This window comes from Aphis gossypii, chromosome 3, assembly GCF_020184175.1.
Source record: "Aphis gossypii isolate Hap1 chromosome 3, ASM2018417v2, whole genome shotgun sequence".
Classification (NCBI taxonomy): Eukaryota; Metazoa; Arthropoda; class Insecta; order Hemiptera; family Aphididae; genus Aphis; species Aphis gossypii.
The window spans coordinates 44,076,626-44,100,053 of NC_065532.1; the positions used below are offsets into that span (position 1 = coordinate 44,076,626).

The window sequence follows — 23,428 nt, forward strand, 5'->3', positions numbered from 1 at the left end:
ATAATATACATACCACTTAGGTACCAGATGTCCAGATTAACTCCATGCGACCATACATTTTATGTTTAAGTACACATTATAGTTTTTATAATGGATTTCATTATAAATGCAATCATATAAATTTAGTGGGTATTATACGACATAAATCATAAGCGTCAAAAACATCACATAATTTGTGTCAAAATTATTATGACATACCTAGTCACAATTATAATATTTAATATTATACTTACTTATATATATTTATGACATAAACGCTATAGATATTAAAATTAAAAATAATTTTCATCAGTATTAATATTTACTCACATTTAAACATTTTATTTTAATCTCGTTCTGAGGCCTATGTCTAAGACCGAAATTTTATCACTTGCGATAAAAAAATTTTATTGCAGGAAAATAAATATTTATAATAAAAAATATTCATTAATTTTTTTTTTGTGTTAAATAATTTATAAAAATGTAACTAATTATTATACCAGGTTCTTTATAAAATAATTAACATGTGATTATATATTAGGTACTTGCTCTTGCATTATTTCAACAAATAAATAACGTTACTCGAAAAAGTAACTACCTACGTCCTACGTAACGTTACTAGTTATTACCCAACACTGGTAATTCTAGAATACGGGACTCATGAGTCGTGATTATAGTATTATTATATGTGTAAAATAATAATTAACTATATAGTATACTTGAATTATTAATAAAAATATTATTTTAAATATAAAATTTAATTAGTCAGAAAAAGTTTGACTTTAGTTTTATTAAATTAAAATTAATTCTATTAACAATTTTTTTTTAAACTTAACTAAGTTTTCGTTATTTATTTGATAAAACATTTATGTGACAACTATTAATTATAGTGTTGTGAAATCAATCTATATTTTCATTATATTTAACGTTACTTTTGGTTAATTTTGTTCTAGTGCTCGATAGTCAAGTAGACAACTAACTAGTAACTACTACAAAACAAGTGTAACGATAAAATATTTAACTGTGCGATTATTGATAACATAACATAAACATTAAACACAAGCATGAAGACATATTATATCATATTAGGCATGGACACTGGATAGAACAAAAATGATTACAACTTACGATTAGGTTACAATAAAAACATTTTATTTTCAATAATTGTAATAATAATATTTTATGGCAATAAAATACAATACGATTGTGATGCCATTATAGGAAATTTCTTACTACTGCTACACAACATATTTTTGAGTCGTAAAATAATAATTTGCATGTTTTAATTACCACAAAACAAATTTTATACTAATATTATTCTAAACTAAATTGGCATTTATATTTTTTTGCAATTTATCGTTTGCACGTGTCGTTCCCGATACACATTACACATATTATATGTATTTATTAAGATATAGGTGCACATACCACATCTAAAATATCGAAAAATACACTGTATACGAATATAAATTTTACGACGACTATACCTGACTATACCTGACTATACACTATAATAATTCGTCTATTTTGTACACCGACAATTATTTACAAAATAATCTATGATCACGAAAAACTTGAAACATTCACCGTACGCATAAAAAATATACAAAAGCAATATACACATCAGGTTATTCGCACAAGCGCAATACATAATACGATACAATAATCATTATAAGTATCCGATGATGGTATCAGTGAGTATCGCAAAAAACAATAATGATTAAATATTATTTGACTAGGCTTTTATTTTTGTATGTGTATCGTTGAGGGCTGCGCTCCGTGTTGCAGTTTGTCGGCGATCACTTTTTGGGGAAGCCTCTGGCGTAAGGTTTTTTCGCGTTTGTATGCAAGTAATAAATACCACGGGCTCTGTGAACATAAAAAGAACAATAATATTGAAAATATGCGTCTGGAAAAACTACATAGGTACGTGAGTATAATAATATGTAAAATCAAAATATTGTCGTTCAATAGAATACGATTGTAAAACTCAAAATAGGTCGTTCGCTTATTGTGACGTTTAGTTTGTTTGAAGGTATACATACTATATGTACCTAACCTCATATAAGAGGTAATTATTTTAAAGGTAAACACTCATTTTATTGAAAAGTATTAACATTTTTGGATATATTTTTTTAGATGATTTCACAATAGGTAGTACAGAATAATATTTTTATAAACAAATGTTGATATTTATTGCTATTTTTGTTCATTATTATTGGATCAACATTTTTATTTATTTTTTTTTTAAATGATAAGAATTAAATTTTACATTTTACATTCTAAAACAGATTATTTTCTGAGAATTTCAAACGATTAGGTTAGTAAATTTATAAATTATAACTTCAGTATAGGTACTTATTATACTTATAAGTTATAAGTTATAAGTACTCTATAGAAAGATAGTTAAGTACTATATATGTCCATATGATTAATTAGTAAATGATCGATTGAAATTCCTAGAAAAATATTTTGAGTTGTAAAATGACATAAAAAATGTATGCTGCCCTTAAAAAAAATCTGATAACGATAATAAATATAGTAATTATAATATTTTTTATTTCAAAAATATGTTTTTTTATAGTGGTCTATAAGCTTGATATTTAAAAAAATATGTTTTTAAAAGAGTTTGTACAATTTTCAAGAAAACGCGAGTTTTATACCTTTAAAATTTGTTTTAAAATCCACTTACTTGTGTGTTACGTGTTCGCCCATCAAAACGTACTCCGACTCTGGCGGATTACAAAGGCCCAAATTGAAATAAAATCGGTTGGAACACGGTATCGACCAGAATCCGATGTTAGAATTGATCGATTCAATGAAGTATGGCGTAACTTTGGTGTGATCGCACGACAGCGTCTCTGTAAAACGAATAACTCGTTATTAATTATCAGTACGTATAATATACTATTTGTTATTACGTAAATAAATCATTTTCGGAATAATTTTTATTTTATATAAAAATATATAAGATGTACCTTTACATCGTTATAAGTTTAAAAATGACTATTTAATGATTGTTTCAATTATTAATGACTCAATTAAGCATTTCATATCACGTATATAGTTATTATTATGAACTATATTAGTCGTTTAACTATGTAATTAAAAAATTGAAAAATAAATATTTTTACTTAAATTATAAACAGGAAATAAACGTGTATGGTAATAAACAGATACTATGATTAATGATTATAATTACAATCATAATTTATAAGGTTATTATTTATTCGATTTGATAAATTCCATTATTCCGTAAGTAAATTAAAACCGTATCGATTGGCTTTAAGTTATTATCAAATCAATTTCTAACATATAAGTGAATAATTATACGATTATTAGTTATTATCTTTGTGTCGAGTTAAAATCATTGAAATTAGCACTATGGTAACGACTATAAGTTGGACAAGTATAACATAGTTGGATAATATATTATGCATTTATGCATAGCGGAAATATCGGAGAAGGACGACAACGATAAAAAAGTTACTGTTGAATTGTATCCGTTTCAACAAGCTGCTAAAGTCAAATAATTATTTATTTAATTTCAGTATAGTTAATATAGTCGAGGTATATAGTCTTAAAAGTTGAGGGGTGTCCAATATATAGAACTAACTATAGATAAATTTACTTTTTTCACGAGTTTTAGAAGATTTTGCTAATCGACGTTCGTACGTAATACATATATCATAAATATAAGAACATAATGTCATTTTATATATGTTTTTCACCTATGTCGTTGTATTATTCGAAATACTTAATACTTATAATATAGATCACATGCATTTTGTAGTAAAGGTCTAATATTCCTTTCTGGTAAACCGGTGACGAGGACAACACATATTATCAAGGCTACGCATAAATTTAACCAACTATAAGTGACTTACTTAATTTAAAATTGTAATAATTGAAAAATAACAAGTTGGAATTTTGTATTTAATACATAACAATTTTGAAAAAAAATAACCTATTAAACAATTTACAATAAAACATGGTTTCTTAATTGAAAAACAGAAGTTTGTAGCATAAAAAATTTCAAGAATTTAAATAAATACTTTAGTTTATGACTAAAGAAAAAATGAGTATGCTCAGTGAATCATATAGTAATAAGAAATTTTAACTATATAAGACAACTTAGAGAAAACCCAATATAAGTATTTATATTTTGCATATTCATACAACGAGTCCATTATAATATTATCAAGAATACTTGTCAAATATATTTAGAATACGTATTTAAATCATTGCTATCATTTTATGTTTGAAGTACGTATTCGAATACTTTCTTTCATTAGTATTTGAATGCAAATATAGAATACTTTCTTTCAATATCTAGTATTTGAGTATAAATATAAAATACTTAACAAATAATTTTTTTTAGTTCAATAAATTTTATATTGAAATATTTGTACGTTAATCAAAAATAGATACTTTAACTTAACAATTTTATGAATAATTAAGCAAGATAGTTAAAAACTACGTTCATATACTATGATAAATTCAAGAATTTTAAATTCGGAGCAAATGTATAAGCTTATTTATTTAAAATCGTGTTATGAATTCTTAAAAACATTAAGGGATATGTATAGGTATTATTTTAGAAATGCAATTTATAATAGTAAACTATGAACATATTGGTCGTCGGAATACTATGGTAAGACGAAAAATTTCATAAAAATACGATGTAAAAGTATTTTTAAAGTGTTTAAAATGCATTTATTGTCATAACGTAATTTAAAAGTATTTAAATACAAATAGGTATTGGATTACTTAACAAGATTGGGCCACTAAGACACATTATATTTTTGATGAACTTGTTATGCTTTTAAAGTTTTAACATAAAAATATGTTATGTAAAATATTATTTGTACTTACGTATGATGCTATCGCTTGCGCAACCTGGCTGCGAAGTACCGCCGTTTACGTAGAAATCGGCATGTCCGCTGGGGCCCCACTGGCCTAGGATGCCCGCCGCTGTGTGTATGATATCCACGAAATGTGCGTCTGTGGGATCGAGATCCCTGGATCGGTTGTTGCTCATGTAAAATATGATCGTCGGGTCCAAGCCGGTGATTCGGCCAATTTTTCCCGAATTGATAAAATTGGAAGCTAGTCCTGCGATGTGAGCTCCCACGCTGTACCTATACGATGCACATATTATAATATTACATAACACGAACATAATATTTAAATATTTTATAAAATATAATATTAAACGATAAGGATAATAATTATTGCATGTATGATATGTGCATGTGTTTTAGATCACCGCAGAAAACCTTATCTTTGGTCATCATTTTAAACGTCGTCTCAAATAAATACTAAACGTATTAATGATTTTTTGTTTTTAATTCCTATAATTTTTTTGTACAGTATAGTTAACACTCATTATTTCGAAATATATGAATGTTTTTGGAAATATTTTTTTAAAAATTATTTTAAGTCATTAAAAAAACAACAATATTGTTTAAAAAAATATTATATAAAATATAAATAATAAGTAGGTATACTATAATATATTGATATGTCTATAATTCTATACATCATATTATATGTCTCTTCTACTCTCTATGTGTACTTACAAAAGAACATAATACTATGATGGCTCATCACTAACTCTGATCGTTTAATTATATAATACTCTTATAGTACATGATATTATATTGAAAATTTAAAAAAATATTTTTTTGTAATAATTTCAAATTAATAATTATTTGTAGAAAGAATATTTCCAAAACATTTTAAATTTTAGAGAAAACAAGTATTTACTTTTAAAATAACCACCCGCGCAGTGTAGTAGTTTTATTAATTAAAAATTATAATTTAATTTTTTTTATTTTACTTTATTTTATGGATACTAATACTATGATGTTTAGATGTATGTTATTATTAAAAAAAGTTAAATTAAAACACTTTTCTCGATTGAACCCTTAATAATTATAACCTCTGATTTATTCTGTATTCATTATTCATGAAATTCTTAGGGTTTTAAGATTACAATTAAATCCATTTATGACATGTGTTTTCGTATGAAGTGTTGTTACTGTATTTATATTTTATTATAAATATATAATAAATAATAATCATAACGATAGACGATAGTTGTGTATTGAATACAATACAAATAATACAATAATGTCTTTCAGTTACTAAAACTGATTCTAGAGAAAGGTCAAATTTCTATCAATAACAAATACTTAAAAATTAACTCGACTGAGATTCTTTAAATGAAACCTGTTTTCATATAGGATAACGTGTAATAAAAATAATAATAATTGTTCGTTTCGAAACAAATTACCGCATAGCATGTCGTAGACAAGTGTAAAAAATAGAACTAAAAATATGCCTGAAACAAATCTTTTTATGACATCACCAGTTGACTTGCCCACCCAATAAATTATATTGGAATCTCTTAATGTTTGTTTCTACTGTAATATTGCACGCTTACAGACATTTCGACCTTAGAGAGTTTTGCCTAATTTGGAAATAGCTTTCAGTAGCACTTAAATAATTGTCATGTATATTAAAATATATGACAGTGATTTTGTGTAATAACTAAATTTGCAGACTATGACTCGACAGGAAATGGACTTAACAAAAATACCTGTCGTAATGTTAATTATTATTGTGATTACTAGGGCTAGAAAATTGATGCATTTTTATATTGATTATAATGTTTAAGTTGTATAAGAAGAAAAAAAGAGCATTCAAAGTCAAATCGACGTAAATAAATTCATAACAACACACATGGATATCAAATCCAAAACTCGTTATAATAATACTATAACATAAATTTAGTTAAAAATTTTCAACTGCATTGTAGAAATACTATTACAGTTTGATGTTTCAAAAATAATAATGTCAACTACACATATCATTATGCAAAAGATTTAATGTCTAAGAAATTAAGAAAAAATTATGACTGATTAGGTGTATATTATAATATATAAAAATGCGCGCTTTATAAATGAATACGTTCTGATTCAATAATCTATCATTGTTCAATTATACCAATTTGATTTCAAAATATTTTTATTTTGTAAAAATACCACAACAGAACGTCCCTGCAGTAAACTGTAGCAATCGCCTTTTTAAATCTGTTCTGGTTTTTGAACACAACACAAACACTAACTGGTGAAAGGGAATAACTGGATTTTGACTATATGCATATAGTCATGACTACTATTATCTCTTTAACATATGATATTCAACGTAGTTTTTACAATTAAATTAAAAACGAATGTTTTATTTTCATTTTAATTTAGCCGTGAAAGATGAAACAAACCATACACAAGACGATTTAACATATTAAGATACTCGATATTTTTAGAGCTATTTTTTTAACATAATTTGTAGTAAAATTATGGTTTTGAAAAAAAAATATTTTCACTTTTTATCGTTTTTATTTATTAGTTTTTTTTAATGATAATATGCATTTTTATTTTCATACTCCTGCGCTGAATATTTTTTGAATTTTTAACGTGTAGTTAATTAGTTATAATAGTTTTAAAACTATATGAGTATATGACGAGTCACTATACTCTACTATTTTTTTTTTTTATAATAGTTTATACTTAACTACAATTATCTATTTTTTTCAACACTCAAATTTTAAAATATTCAGAAAAATATTTTTCATTATAATATAAATTAAAAATAAACTTATCTGCATTGTCACTTGTTATTCAAAAAAGTAAAAAGTTCAAAAATGATAATAATACTACTTAATAATAAAAAGTAATGACTTAAAATTTTGTATGGAAAATATTTAAAAAAAAATTTTACATTGTCTTAAAAATAGTAAATATCTTATATTCATCAATCATCACCTGTATTTAGGAGTATTATTACTCTTAAGCATAATCAAATTCACAGATATTGATAAATTATAGTACAGAGTGTGATAAACTAATAATATACATAATACCAATACAATTTATTTTCTTTAAGATTGAACAGTTTGACGTATTATACTCCTTTTATTTGTGCACACATTTCAATTATCATATTAGTTTGAGCAACAAATAAAACATACTGACCAATAGGGCGAATAATGACAAATCTCAGACGGGATGAAAATACGTACACATCATACACAATACACATACACATCTTATTTATACGATATTATTTTATGTTACCTATATATTATATATTTTATACCTAAATGTGCAATAAACGTTATGCAATAATTTTAATTTATAATAATAAAGGTTTTATGTTTTGCGGATGACCATGATAACTAGGTATTAGAATTAACGTATTAAACGTATTAGCACATTTACATTGGTCAAGGGAGGGGGTTGACTCTTTAATTTCCTCTCTCCTCTCTCCATAAAGTTGACACTGATATAGGGTGCAAGGCTATCACCGAGTTTGGTAAACGTACAATTAGTTTATACGAAAAAACATTGTAGGTAAGTGCGTGGACAACTGATCTTCAGCCAACTTTTTTTCCAACTCATACACTTAATCAAAAATTTTTTTTTAACAAATAAAACATATTTAAAAAATGTAAATTAAGTTATCACATAATGTTGCCAACAAACTCAGTGTATCTAACCTAACAGTAAAGATACGTTTTTGGAATAGAACAAAATAAGATACAAATTTTTATCGTTCATAAAATTAGGATGGGACCAATAATTTTCCGCATATGGAGTTTATTGATGCAAGAGATCAATTTTCCTATATCTTGTACCGTATTTTTCCACGTATTTAACTGTGACAACACAGAAAAATGTTATAACTCGGTTAACACTGTATGACTATATAAGTTATGATAAACGTTACCCCATCATGTGAAGCTTGTCGGGTGGAACTCCTCGAGGATGATCGGCTAAGTAGTTGGCTAGTTGAGCAATGCACATGCCACAGAATCTGGGTGCCCATTCCACTTGGTTCAGACAAGGTATTTGCGCCAAAGTTGAATAGTCCACTATGATTATATTGTAGTTTCCCCGAGTGAAATAAGCTGCAGCACACATAAACACCGAAATCAAATCAAAGAAATCAAACGAATAAGACACGCAACGCAAGGCCGTAGCCAGAAAAATATTTTTTTTTTTTTTTTTTTTTGGGGGGGGGGGTTAAAGTATAAATATGTTATATTATGTAATAAAATATGAAATTCTAACTATTCAATTTTATTTCAAAAAAAATTTCGGGGGGGGGGTTGAACCCTAAATCCCCCCCTGGCTACGACCTTGACGAAATGAGGCTGCACCAGTGTTGCAAAACAAAAATATTTTATAATAATATACATATTATTATCGTTAAAATGTATAAGGATTTTACAGCGTGACTCATAAAGCATATATATGCTCACTCGCCATTTGTAATTCAATAATATGTATACCTATTTAACATAAACATACATACATATTAATGTTTTGATTTTTTTGAAAATGTTAATGCATCTAAATCAAATGGTTAGATTGCGATTATAAGTTATTATTAAATTAAGAATAATAATGGTTTTATTTTAAGTTCAAAATAGACGTACCTAATATTCATTCTAGTGTTAATTATAATAATTAAATAATTTTTACAAATATAAAATGCTTATTTATTTATAAACGAATTACAATTATTTCCAAAAATTCAAATCGCTATTTTACATTTAAATGTATTGTATTGAACTGTTAAGTAGGTAGTTAGTACATACATAAAGCTTAATAATCAACGCTTGAATTTTGATTTATTTACACCGATAATTTAAAAAATAATAAATTGATGAATAATATACATTAAACAATCTTTGAATGGCATATTAATATAAGTATATTTTAAAATAAAAAATTGAATAAATTTATTACTAATGAAAAACATACTGAAAATAACCTAAATGAAATACTTTATAAATCTTAGTTAAAGTTTATAAGTTCCAGTAATATTCATTCGTTGAATTCTTCAATATAGTTAATATAGTTTATTAGTTTTTAAAAATAAAGCCAAACAAAATGAATCAAGGAAAATATTATGATTAATTTCACTAACCAGTTTTTGTATTCCTACTAGAATTGTTTTCAATTTAATTCTTAGCATCTATATCTCAATTTTTAATAGTATTGACTAATACAACGGATGTAAATTATTTATTAAAATGTATTGATTTTAAATTAAATATGTTATCTTTTTAGTAACTAATCATTAATTTTATTTGACATTTCATTGTCGGATAATTTATACATTTGCATTGTACTTACCGTTCCGGAGATCTGTACTCGGTGACAAGTTTCGTCCACCTTGGAAACCATGTATAATAATCTTAACCGGATGTTTGGGGTTGAAATGTGAATTATACAACGATTCCGGGTCGGTCACGTCCAACAAGTCGGGATTATTCTGCGTGAGTCTAAAACAACGAGTGGTAAATATTTTATGGTTATTTCGACGTAAACGAAAGCCACGAAATGAGAGAAAGTATAGTATTACTATAATATTTACGTCCTACGCTATGTATACTACAGTTATCTTAGTATGACGACTATAATGAAATCCAAGTTATAATGCTTAGACTTTTTTTAAGACAGTGTTTTTTTATTCGGTACTTCGTGAATTGAAATGAGTATAATATAGGAAACATGATGAATGGGAGGTATATTATGATGTATATAAGATGTATACAACTGATTTCCTCCGTAGTAAAGTATGATATACGACCATAAATAAAACATGTTTTGAATATTTCATGAAGGTAAATGACATGATTTTTTTAAAAAGAAATTAATGATAAACTGATTGATGATTAGATGTCATAATAAACTCGTTATTCAAAGTTAATCTGCCAGCAATTTCTTTTTTTGAGAAAAACTAATCAATTTTCAGGTGTAATTATTTATCTATTAAACGATATATTATTGTATTTTTTTAATTTATTGTTTTGAAATTAAACTTAAATTTGACTTTTTAATTGTGTAATTTCAGTTGAAAATTCATTTTTTCTACTAGGAGACTCTAAAGAGGGTAAATCACGTGTAATAACATGCTATACAGTTTTAATTATGTTTCACTTTAAGTTTATAAAAAAAGTCATTCATATTTTTAAATATCCATTATTGAATAATGGCTATAAAACAAAACAATACGTCTATTAAAATATGATTTTTATTTTATTATTAATAATAATTGCTACTTTTCATTCTAAGCTTTTTATATATTTTGGTTTAAGTTTTAAATTTAATAAAAAAAAGGCTAGTGCTTTAAGCGAAGCTGATGTTGTAAATTTAACTCATAACAAACTAAACTTGAGAAATAAGAATCAAAGTAGAGTACCTACATTCAATTACAGGTTCAAATAGGTACATACAAGTATTTATGTACCTATAGTTTTCTTTTTTTTTTTAATAATTATAATAGTAAAATATATTCAAGCATAAATAAATAAATAATTTATTATAGTCGCAATGGTTATACACGTTAATGAGATCGTTTCAAGATAGTTCCGTGTCGTAAACAATCTAAAATATTTTGATGACGTTTTATGTATATTAGAGAAAATAGAAAATATCGAAAGAAAAAACCGTCGTCTGTCGGGTTCGGATATAAAAATAGCATATATATTACATAGCAAGGAAGAACTAATTAAATGTGTAATAATTTACTCGGTATATTATGTAATTTTTGTGAAAATCAATAATTTTTAATTTTTTTTTTCTGACACATTTTGTCAGTTAATCACATTTATCAGTTCTTTATTGTTACAATCTTTATTATTATTTATTACTATTATGTACTTAGATAAATATTACCTGGTATACAAGTAAAACTGGATCCTCGGATGAGGGCACGTGAACGGAGGTTCGACGCACGACGAAGAGTTGAAGAGCTCTTTAACAGAGACCGGTGGAGCCGGTGTGGTTTGTTTGGAGATGGCATCCTGCTGTTGCTGTTTGGTCGGGCGGCTTATGGAGTTTGCCGCGGTTCCTCCGTTGGCGGATGCTATAGGTATGGCGCGCCCTCTTGGTTGTGGTGTCTGTAGTCTCGCTACAGTGCCATCTCTACCCTGACACTGTATTTCGCCTGAAAAGTGCAAAGTTAAGTTACGAACTTATGTTTATTTAGGGCTAATGCTTATATGCGCTCGTATATTTGTCTTTTTTTTATAGTAAAAGTTGAAAAATTGCAGAGTAGAAATATATTTGGTAACCTTTATAATAGAAAGGTAACATTTTTATGTATAATTTGAACTATTTTACTTTGAAAGCATAATATTATGTTTTTTACATTAGTGCATATTAAACACATTTCGGTATTTGTTTTGCGACGCTTAGGTAACACGGAATACGTTAAAATAAGTAATTAAGTGAAACCAAACACTTATCACATACATAAATATAAAAAAAAAAGAATAAATTTAATTTAATTATAAAGATAATGTTTTTTAACTCTATCGTTTTTAATACATACACAAACGCCACAAACTTACTTTTTATTTAAATTATTTATATACATTACTATTTTTTTATATTCTAGTATCTACATTAAAGTATTTATATTATAGTATTGCCAACACTGTATAGGTAATACTATGAATAATTATTAGTTTACTTTACCGCATATAGGCGTACATCCTGGTGCATTTTTATTCAAGCTGGTATTATTGTATTTCTAAGATAATTTATCAATATCAGTCATGATTCATGATAAAAGATTGCTTAATATTTGGAATTTTTATACTTTATTTGACGAAAAAAATTTAGACCTTAGAAGGGGCGGCTGTCCACCCTATCTTTACAGTGCGCACACATATGCCCAACGGCCAACAGCAATTCAAGGTTTCAAGAACATGATATTGTTTCACGAATCGAAAGCTTGGTGATGTCATAGATATTTATTAACACTGCGATTCGCAAAGAATAAATTTACCGAAACCGAAACAAATAGTTAAACATTTTAATGCTGCGAACGACTATACCCATTTTTTATTGTTAACATTATTGTTCTTCGAACATTTAAAAATTATTGAGCTTTGTTGACTTAAATTTTTGAGACAAACCCTCCTCCCTCTAATTTATTGGCTAAAACTAAAATATATGTAATACGCGTTATGAACTTGTGACACGATAATCATTACATATAGTTATATAGACACCACACAGATTAAATCCTATAATAGAATATATCATTATAATATTTAATAATCTAATTATTAATATAATTTATATGTTTATGTATGATTAAATGTATTAACGCCGCAGTCGACTCGAACGACCGCGCGCACGTACCGATTGCGACGAACGTGAACAGGTATAGTAATGTTTGGTAACTCTTGATTCTATAGCCGGCCATGGCTCGTTCATGTTCATGCTTGGTGTCAGATCATTCTGAAAAATATAAACGACGACGTAATATTAATGATTTTAATTGATACACGAATAAAAATGATTTACAAAATGATATTTGGTACTTCTGCGCACGCGGTGCATGAAACGTTATTATATTTTACTTTGTACTATACATAGGGGCACGTCGTGTACAAATATGCTGTCGACAATTATTATTTTTTAGTTATTATTTTTTTTCTACATGTATGACGACAATTTACCCAATTCCAATCAGTACATAAAAATAACGATAATTGTCGAGGTCGTATTTTTAGAAAGCTCATACGAATCATTAAAAATGTTACTTAAAATTCAGGTTGCAAAAAGATTTAATCAACATGCAATTTTTTTAATAATGTAAATTAATATAGTTGAATTGTAGCTAGGTACCTACACTGCGCGACGTGCCTACTTTTGTACGCGTACATAAAATAAATATAGAACATTAGAACAATATTATTTTTGCCGAATGTTGACTAAACACATTTAGGATAAAGCTCAATTGGCGATCGTGTTTTGTAACATTATAAACTCAAATTATTTATATTATATTTATTATTATTACGGAATAATTCGTGATTTGTATCAATAATGTTTTCCTTTAATTGATTAAAAATTTAAAAAAATAAAACTTTCAGTTAGAACTTTTTTTAGACCAAAAGATATTTGAGGTCGTAAGCTGACGTAGACCAGCCGGCTGCTGACCGTAGTTCAAATTGTATTAAAATCATATGTACATAACACATTTTTGAAACTTTTTGATTACTATGCGGTAAAAACCATTTCTAATTTCTAAATCGTGTTTCCATCGTTCTCAGTTAAAAATAAAAAATCTTATTGATGCGCTTAATGTCAACATTATAAGTACATAAGCACGTAAGATCTAATCACCTGTGCTCGTGTGTGCGGTATATCCACGACCTTCGCGATAATAATCGTCACTATATATAATACATAAATGCCTACACTTACAATATATATATATTTACATTGAAGCATTTGACAAAACAAACGACGCCGTAATATTACTTAACGTGTTATATGTATATAATATAAATAAGTGTCGAGTTCAAGGTAGCGTACTCTTTTCGTCGCGACGAATTCGTTTGTTTTTGGAAAGTCTAAGAAATTATTGTAACCCTCGATCGCCCGCGCCACGCGCTTGTACTAGGTAGGTAACCAATAATATTTATATGCAGCAATAAGCGCGCACACACGTCATATACTGATGCCGTGCTCAAGTGTTCCCCTGTACAACCGGTATTAGCCGATGGTATACCGCGGTAACCGGGCCGGCTTCAGTGATGTAACTCCAGAAACCCGTATAACCGGGTCAAGGTTGCAGTAATTTAACGTTTGCGTTTCTTCATTACCTATACGATTTCGAGATGATTGCTGAAAAATGTTGCCGATTCACATTGTGATTTGTGGACGGTGAAGATCAATCCCGAGTCAATCCGTCTACATGCGCGTTCTCTGCTCGTCGATTAGCAATAATAACAATAAATAAACATAATGTATGAAATAGGCGTACCTAAACATATAAGTACAACTATTATTATCGTAATTACTTAGCCACTTTTACTGGACCATCAAATATAATATGCATACGGTTCAACCGCAACAGAAGGATAGTGACATTGTGCATGTATAATATTTTCCGACAGGCGTTTAAAGCTCCGACGACCTTGTAAATAATGCAACACTTCATAAGAGTCGCGGGGTGAAGTATTCGAGACATGATAATATTGTATAGTTCGACAAAAAAACCACAACCTTCGCGTTCAATATAGCGACAGGAAATGCGATTAGTTTTGGAATTTCGTAAAAGCTCTAGCAAGTAATAATATGAACTTTGGGTATGAACTTAGTCGTAAGAAAAACCACGAAAGTTTTTAGATTTAATTTTTTAAGTTTCAAATTTCTTTATGAGATAATAATAGTAATAAATGTCACGATTTGATACAACCACACCACATAATATTATATAGGTACATATTCTTAAAATTTAATTAAAAATAATTATCCCTACTTCGATTATTCCGAATTAAACACTATAGTGTATTTTAAAAGGATAAATAGTCATAATTTGTAATTAAATTTTAAATTTTACTTTAATATTATGAAAAAATAATTTTTCTTCGGGTCATACTTTGCAAATAATAAATTTAAATCTGTAAATTTATTGACAAGCTGTAATATGTTTTATTTAATGTTTACGTTAAAAACATGTTTATATAATATTATATTTACTTATTTGCAAATATTACAACAGAAAATTATAATTTGTGTGTATAAAATTATAATATTTTAAACGATATTAATTGTTGATATTAATACCATATGAAATAAATTGTTAAACAGTATAAACGAACAATTTACGAACAATTCACAAGAAATATAGACCTTGGCATACATTTTGCTCCAATTTGTTTTTCAATAATAATTTATATACTTTTGTGTGTAATATAATTGTATATACTTAGACGGTTACACGATTTACATAGAGTGAATAATATTTTGAGTAAGGTAGATACTGTCAACCACAGAGTAAACACATATTAACTGTTATTATCTATGATTTGTTGTACGGAATAATTAATGTAACAAATACTAAAAAAAATATATATTTAGGCACTTTAATTACACATTTAAGATCACTCAAACGTGCAAAACATTATGTTTGAATTGTTAGCCAAAAAACAAACGAAAGAATGGAAATACCATAAGTCCATATTTATATTATATAATATAATATATATATTATATATATTGGACTTTTAAATTAACTAAATTGATAATTACAATGCCTAATATCTGCGGTGTAATATATAGAAATAATAATAATATAATATACTAGTTACGTATAAAAAACAGTATGTTAAGCAAATGGCAACATTGATGCAGAAAATATATTAGTTGAAATTTTTATTCAGATTAAAAAAAAAATGAAACAATAACTAAGAAAATTAAGAATAAAATCAAGCGAGGTTTTTTATTACATCTGTTAATAATATGATTATTATATATTATAATATTACACTTTAATACCTCATTATCCATTGTTCTCTGTGCACTGCAGTTATTTTCTAATTTCACAAAAATGAATTCGTTTTTACGGAATACTAAAATCGTGTTTTTCTCGCACTGCGATCTCGACACCGCTAGTGAAATTTCGGTACTTTGAAGACGTAGGTATACTCGTATTATGCATAGTAATATTATAATATTATATTACATAACTCAATCGTCGTAATAATAATATGAACGTATCACTTAATCTATTGTAATAGCAAATGACACGGCTAAAATAGACTTGAGTGTTAATCAACATTCATCTCAATTTATTATGACAAACCCTATGGGATTATTATAAATAATGTGTCAAATATTATTGCCAAAAGCGCAATATATCTAAAATTTTAAGAAATAACAGCGATGATATAATAGAAGCTAATAATATAGTATGATTATATATTATCTATTATCAAAGACATTTTTAATAAATTCAACACGCAATAAAAGATACTAAGATCGTTCTTACAGTTTTGATCAAGTAATGTATTCATAAGAGGACGCTGCACACTTGACTGACAAAAATAATCGTACCATACGTGTGTGTAATACTTCTGTATAATACCCTTATAAGAAGATATAATTTTAATGTAATTTTCGTTTTTAAAGATATTTACGTATTTAGTACGCTAACATATTGTATGAACGTAGTTGGAATTACAATGGAGAGATTCAATCGGCGTCATGATCGTTTTTCATTATATTTCTCAATATAATATTATTATTATTTTAACATTTTTACATCAAAATTAGTATTTTTTGATAGTTAATAGAATTACATTTTTTTTTAAATATAATAATAGATTTTCACATTTTTTTTATTTTCAGAGTTAAGTGATTAGTACACAACATATACCTATTGTAGTTTAAAGATAAATTATAAAATAAAAATGACATTTACAAACACATTATATTATATTATTATAGTATGTTTACATAATATTAAAACACATACAATAGCCATTATTCATTTTGATTTATTTGTAAGTAATTGATTTATCTATCTTCAAAATTTAGAAACAAACACCATCGAAGTTCAATTAAAATAATTTCAAGTAAAGGCCTATATTTTTTCAATTTATTTTTATGTTGTTTTTCCTTACCGTTTTATGGGAACATAATATTTAGCAGTAAGTAAAGTTTAGTAAATATAGTAAATTGAGATTAGAATAAGATTAAATCTGATCTTCGAATAAATAAATATTTTCGGATTTCTAAATGATAGATATTTTAGATATTTTTTTTTAAGTTTGAACATATAAGTTCCATGGATAAAAAAATGTTGTTATCATATCAATATACTCTGTTTACTTTGCTCAAAATCTATAAAACCTTCGGAATAGACTGCAGTTATTTACGATCATGCATTATAAATTTAAAACGTATTAAAGAATCGAAATCGTCGTATTTCTCATAATTATTAGAATTCGGGATGATCTTTAGTATTTGAATATGTTTTATTGTGGCGGTTTATTAAAAAGCCATATTTAACAGCTATAAACTATAATCATAATATATGCGTATATTTTAGACTATTTTTTTGGTGATTTGAATTGCATACACCAAACATTTTCAGTGCATTAGTCCTAAACGACCTAAACCCTATACATAAATAATAATTATGTGTAGGGCGTTAAATTAAAAGACACTAAATGATTTCTTTTAAATATAATTCAAAATAAATATTTTATCTTCAAAACGTTATACTTTCTGCGACATTTTATCGATGTTTTATGCACTACCTACATGATACGATCCTTTATAAAAAAATCAGCTGTTACCTTCACCTTTCAATAGACGCCTACATGGCGCATATATCTATTGGTACAATGGCCAATGGTAATATATGCCTACACGAGTAAAAATATTCTGTATTTATTGTAAAAATCGTATTGGAGCTTCTTAAAACGAATCACTTTAAACTATAAACACAGGCGTGCGCAAGATTTGTTTACGAGGAGTGCCTAATGATTTCTGTAGTGATAACTCTTTCACGATTTACTTTATCAAGCCGTACCTGAGTAGCGACCGATTATTTATACGCAGTTAAATTGTAAAAAAAAAAATATTTTTGACTTTTATTTTTCTCGCAATTAATAATTCTATTAATATTTAGAAATAAATTAAAAATTTAAAGTAAAATTTATTTTCGCAGGGTGTGCAGCTTGATACCATTCATACACCACGTGCGCACGTCTATGTCTATATACGGAAACGAGACACGATGATATCGTGGTCTATGATAAAATTAATAAAATCGAAGATAGATTTAGTTTTCATTAAGAAAATGTCGTCTATTTTCTCAGTCTTATTAAGACATAAAATAGAGTATTTAAAATTTTAAAATGCTCATTATAATATCTTGCTTCAACAATAAAATATATTAAAATAAATCTACGCGGTGAATTAGATATACTTGCGTATATTTAAATTTGATTAAAGTCTATAGGGGCCAGGGGCCTATAGATCAATACACTCTTGTATTATAACAGAGTAAAATGGATTCTTCTGAACGTAAAAGATACCACACTAGACGGAAATAATGCAGGCGAACACAACATACTCTGAAGTTTAATTTTAGTATCAATATAGAAATTAGAGTTTTGAAAGATTATAATTAATAAAAAATGGTCAATACTCAATAAATTAGATATTTTTAATATGATATTTGAAATTATTTTATTGGTTATTAGAAGACTTCGAAAGTATACTCGAATATAATTATATCAAATATTGGTGATAACTAGGGCTCGGATTTTAAACCATAATAAGCAGCTGAAAAAAGAAGTATATTTATTTAAAAAAAAGCAAAAAACAAAGCATGACCAAAGATTAACACAACTAGTTATAGAAATGAATAAAAAAAATTGAAAAATTCATTAAATAAAAAAAGAATTAACTAGGTACTGTGTATTTTTCTAGATTTGCAGTAGTAAAACTGACTATTTTCCCTATAGAATATTTAACATTTAACATAGAAAACGAACCTCTCTACATCCACTGAAGTGATCGATGTATACTTCATACAAGAGGTTTTAAATTACAACAGTAAATCTTAAATTTTGAAATGGTCGTTATTCATGTTATAGGCATACTGACCGTATAGGTACTGCTGGTAATCTATTATACGTTTCATAGATTTAATAAACAAGCCGATAACGAAAACAATAATAATTTAATATAAACATTTTTTCCGCATTCTGGGTTTTTACGTTTCTTTTAAATATTCAATTTTTTATTATTAATATAGTAGCATAATAAACGTAAAAAAAATATTAAAAATTCTACAGCTTTGCTAACTGAAAAAAGCAAAAAAAGCTTTTACATAAAAAACAAAAATAAATTGGTTTATTTGAAATTAGAATGACGTGAAACGAATTTATGTATAAAAATTAGATTACTATCTCTTGTATAAAAAAGAAGCATATGCTTAGAATCCAAGCCCTAATGATAACATAGTTAAAAAGGATTGGTTTTAATTTTGATGCAATTTCTAAAAATCACAAATCGCTTCGTTAAATTTATATTCGTGTCATTTTGGCCAGCTTATATAATATGCCATTTAGCTGAAATTTATATGAAGAAACATTTAATATGTGAATATGTCTATTGTCTAATATATTTCCCATTCTTAAAGGCTTAGGACTCTAACTGGTATGGTTAAAAACGTTTCTTGAATGTAATTCATATAAGTATTATAGTATTGATATACTTTATATGTGTCATAAATTATTTAAAATTTATCGTAAAATATAAAACGTACAAACACTACAAACAGAAATCGTTTCCTTAACTTAAAGTTTAATATAATAGCTCAATAATTCACTCTAATATTAAATCTAACAACAAAACAATTTGTTCCGTTGAACCCAAATTTTCTGTATAATATATCTTGCGTTGCTCAGAGCGAGAATCAAAAATATTGTACTGACATCGTGTTAAGTATTAACTACGATTTATTAACTCACACAAACAATCGATTGATTTATCGTCCAAATGTAACGGATCCTTAACTTGGGTACATTTCGGTCAAATGCACAAAAATTAATTATGCCCTTAATGACTTATTATGATGATACCTACGTATGTATAAGAAGCATAAACATCATTCGAATTTGCGTGTAGAGCAGTAGAACGACGTTTGTCGAGAGGAAACTGTCAAGTGCATATTAAATAAACTCGACACATCGGACGCATTAAACACATCGTGGATCGCAATCACGAAATAATTCAATAATGATACTGTAATAACGATGTGACAGTGAATAAGTATACAGGTACTCACGTGCAAATTTCCGATACCGTTTGTAAAGCGCAACGTTTGTTTTCGTGACCACCGCAGCAGCTGAGGCGCACGCGACCAGCGGGTAACTGAACGACTGCAGTCTGCAGAAATCGCGCGCTGTCCGAGTGAAAGTGAACGGAGGCGATGGCGGTGTTTTAAATTGTATTTTTCTACCGTCTCGTCCGACCGTACGGTTATACCCATTGCTCGTAATATACAACATAGGTATAATATATTATGATATAATGTATAATATTATTATTATTATTATTATTATTATTATTATACTCCATGGCCGTCATCCGTCTTCTCATACCGATAATCATAATAATAATAATAATTACTGAACTACACTACAAAAACGGCCCCACAAAATCGCATCTAAAATAATAAATTATTATGATAACTGACAAAAAATTAAAAAGATATCAAAAAAATTAAAAGTATAAATTGATTATTTTCGTTCTTCTTCTTTTTCTTCTTCTCCCATTTCTCCACCTATAGGCCCAAGGTCACCATCATGATTTGTCAATTTTTTTACGATTACCAACTAATAATTGATTAACACAAATTATTTATTTTGTAATCAGTCCGAGTTCCGCTCGATCATATTGGTGCAGATTGTTTTGATTCTATTTACCAGTCTATTCCATTGAACCCATTTTTTTTTAATATTATAATTTAACTAGGTATTAGGTAATTAAGCTATTTATAGTTATTAATTACAAATATAAAAATATTAAACATATTTTATACGAGCGGTTGTAAACAGATTTTTTACAAATAAAAATTATAGATATTTTGTAATCTTTGTTAAATTTATAAGGGCCATGATCTTCTCATATCTAATTATGAATTACCTAATTTCATTTTACATTTCTCACGTGTGGACTCGATCACTGATCAGTATAATAATATTCGTTGAATATTTAAAACGATAAAAATTCTTCAAATGTTTCAATTATTTAGTAGGTACGCAGCGGTTCTAATAAAAGATTAATTTAATTTTACGAACATTTTATTAGGTAAAGGTCTTTTTTATTTTGTTATTATATTAAATAATAAATGGTTACAAATTGTCACTGTCTTAATATAATTATAATAAATAATCTGATACAATTACTACGAATAAACTTTAGCTATGGAATATTTTTAAATTATAAAAGGTGCAACGCATGAAATTATAATTGAAATATAAATGTAAAAATTGTTAATTTATCAATATGATTTACATATTAGGTATATATAATAAAATTATTGTATTATTATAATTTCATAAAATGTAAAATGAAGAACGTTTATATTTAAAAATAATTTTAAAAAACTTACAAAAAAAGAATGGTATGTGGATATGAGTATCCCACAGTACGAGATATTGTAGATTGAATAATTTTCTGAGGATACACATTTTTCAAGTCCGGCTATCCCAGTCCTTTAATTTATTTTCAATTTCAATACCGCTTAAATGCGTGGTTGGTGATTTCGAATACTTTTATTTCGTCATTAATTATATCTTATAAATGTATAAGTATTCGTAGTAGCGGTGTTACATGTTTATCATCAAGGACCCGCGATTTTTCTCCGGTATGGACGTATGGTAATAATTCGCGAATACCTATATCTAATAATTTTTACTATCGTAGAAATGGTAAATAAATAACATAATAAAGTCAATATTTGTTCACCTTATATAACTTTTATTACTGGTTTATGAGTCGTAAAATTATTTCTCTTACTCACTTGATTTACTTTTTAAATAACATTTTACATACATGACGTATGCGTGTGTGTATTTCGCCAAGCATTAATCATCCCTCTTTATTTATTATAACATATTTTTATTAAAATTCAGAGTAAATGTTTGTTAAAGACCATATTTACGAATATTGATACTTAGATCTTATTACTATAATTAAGTAGGGATGAAAACTATATTTTTTCAAAGGAGTACCTTCTGGCTTCTACCTTTTTTGTAATTTGAATGATTAGTTTTTGATTTAGGTATATTAAACTTTGTGTTTTAATATGAATAACTGTCCACAATTACGTGTTTCAAAAATATAGAAGCTATAATAACTACAGCGATGATTTAAAATTTTATTAAATAATATCAATACTACTGATTAAAATTTTATAATTTCTCAAAATTGTCCGAGTGTAATAAATATATACGTATTAGACTAATGCCAGGTTATAAAAAACAATCGATCAATTTAATGGTTCACTATAATTTAATGGACCAATAATAATTCATGGCCACTAAATCATATTTAGAGACATTATTAGCTCACTATTATAGCTTATTGACTCATTAAATATTTAATGATTGTTCGTACAATCTATCATAAATATTATATCTATTTTATATTTTATTTTAAACCAATAAGGACTATTTCTTGTTCAAGTTTCGATTTAGATATATCATGTTTTTCAAAAAAAAAAACGAGTTGTCAGGGGTAGATAAAGCTATTTTATGTTACTGAGAATTAAATTTAAGAGCCCAACATTTTTTTGCTCGCACACTGCATTTATAAAACAAGTGTATAATAGGAGTATATTCTTACTCTTATATTATTTTATTTTTTATGTATACAGTATTATAACGAATTAAATTATCACATAATTTTATAATATTATCATATAATTTAATTTATTTATTACATGTTTTATTTTTGTTGATTTTATTTCAAATTTAATATATTTAAATTAAATTTGACGAACTATAGTATAATATACTATAAAATAAATTATCATTATCATA

The 23,428-nt window shown here is 26.7% G+C and overlaps 1 protein-coding gene across 2 annotated transcripts; it reads right to left on the reverse strand.

Moving 5' to 3' along the window:
- Window positions 1–1,109: 1,109 nt before the first annotated feature.
- LOC114123913 (inactive pancreatic lipase-related protein 1-like) lies at window positions 1,110–20,823 on the reverse strand. Of its 2 annotated transcripts, none has more exons than XM_027987052.2 (8): window positions 20,668–20,823; window positions 13,209–13,307; window positions 11,733–12,003; window positions 10,188–10,336; window positions 8,773–8,953; window positions 4,855–5,120; window positions 2,672–2,840; window positions 1,110–1,848 (listed from the first exon to the last, which is right to left on the reverse strand). In XM_027987052.2, the coding sequence occupies exons 2-8, from the start codon at window positions 13,270–13,272 to the stop codon at window positions 1,779–1,781; spliced, it is 1,170 nt and encodes a 389-aa protein (XP_027842853.2). In that variant the 5' UTR covers window positions 13,273–13,307; window positions 20,668–20,823; the 3' UTR covers window positions 1,110–1,778. The 2 variants fall into 2 exon arrangements, with proteins under 2 accessions (XP_027842853.2, XP_027842854.2); XM_027987053.2 differs by lacking the exon at window positions 20,668–20,823 and adding an exon at window positions 20,466–20,610.
- Between the last annotated feature and the right edge of the window lie 2,605 nt (window positions 20,824–23,428).

Excerpts from the sequence above, each read along its gene's own strand:
- LOC114123913 (XM_027987052.2), bottom strand. The coding sequence starts at position 13,272 with ATGGCCGGCTATAGAATCAAGAGTTACCAAACATTACTATACCTGTTC. Across the intron at positions 12,004-13,208 it reads GTTCACGTTCGTCGCAATCG|GCGAAATACAGTGTCAGGGT; the intron begins GTACGTGCGCGC and ends TGCACTTTTCAG. Across the intron at positions 8,954-10,187 it reads GAGTACAGATCTCCGGAACG|CTTATTTCACTCGGGGAAAC; the intron begins GTAAGTACAATG and ends TGTGTGCTGCAG.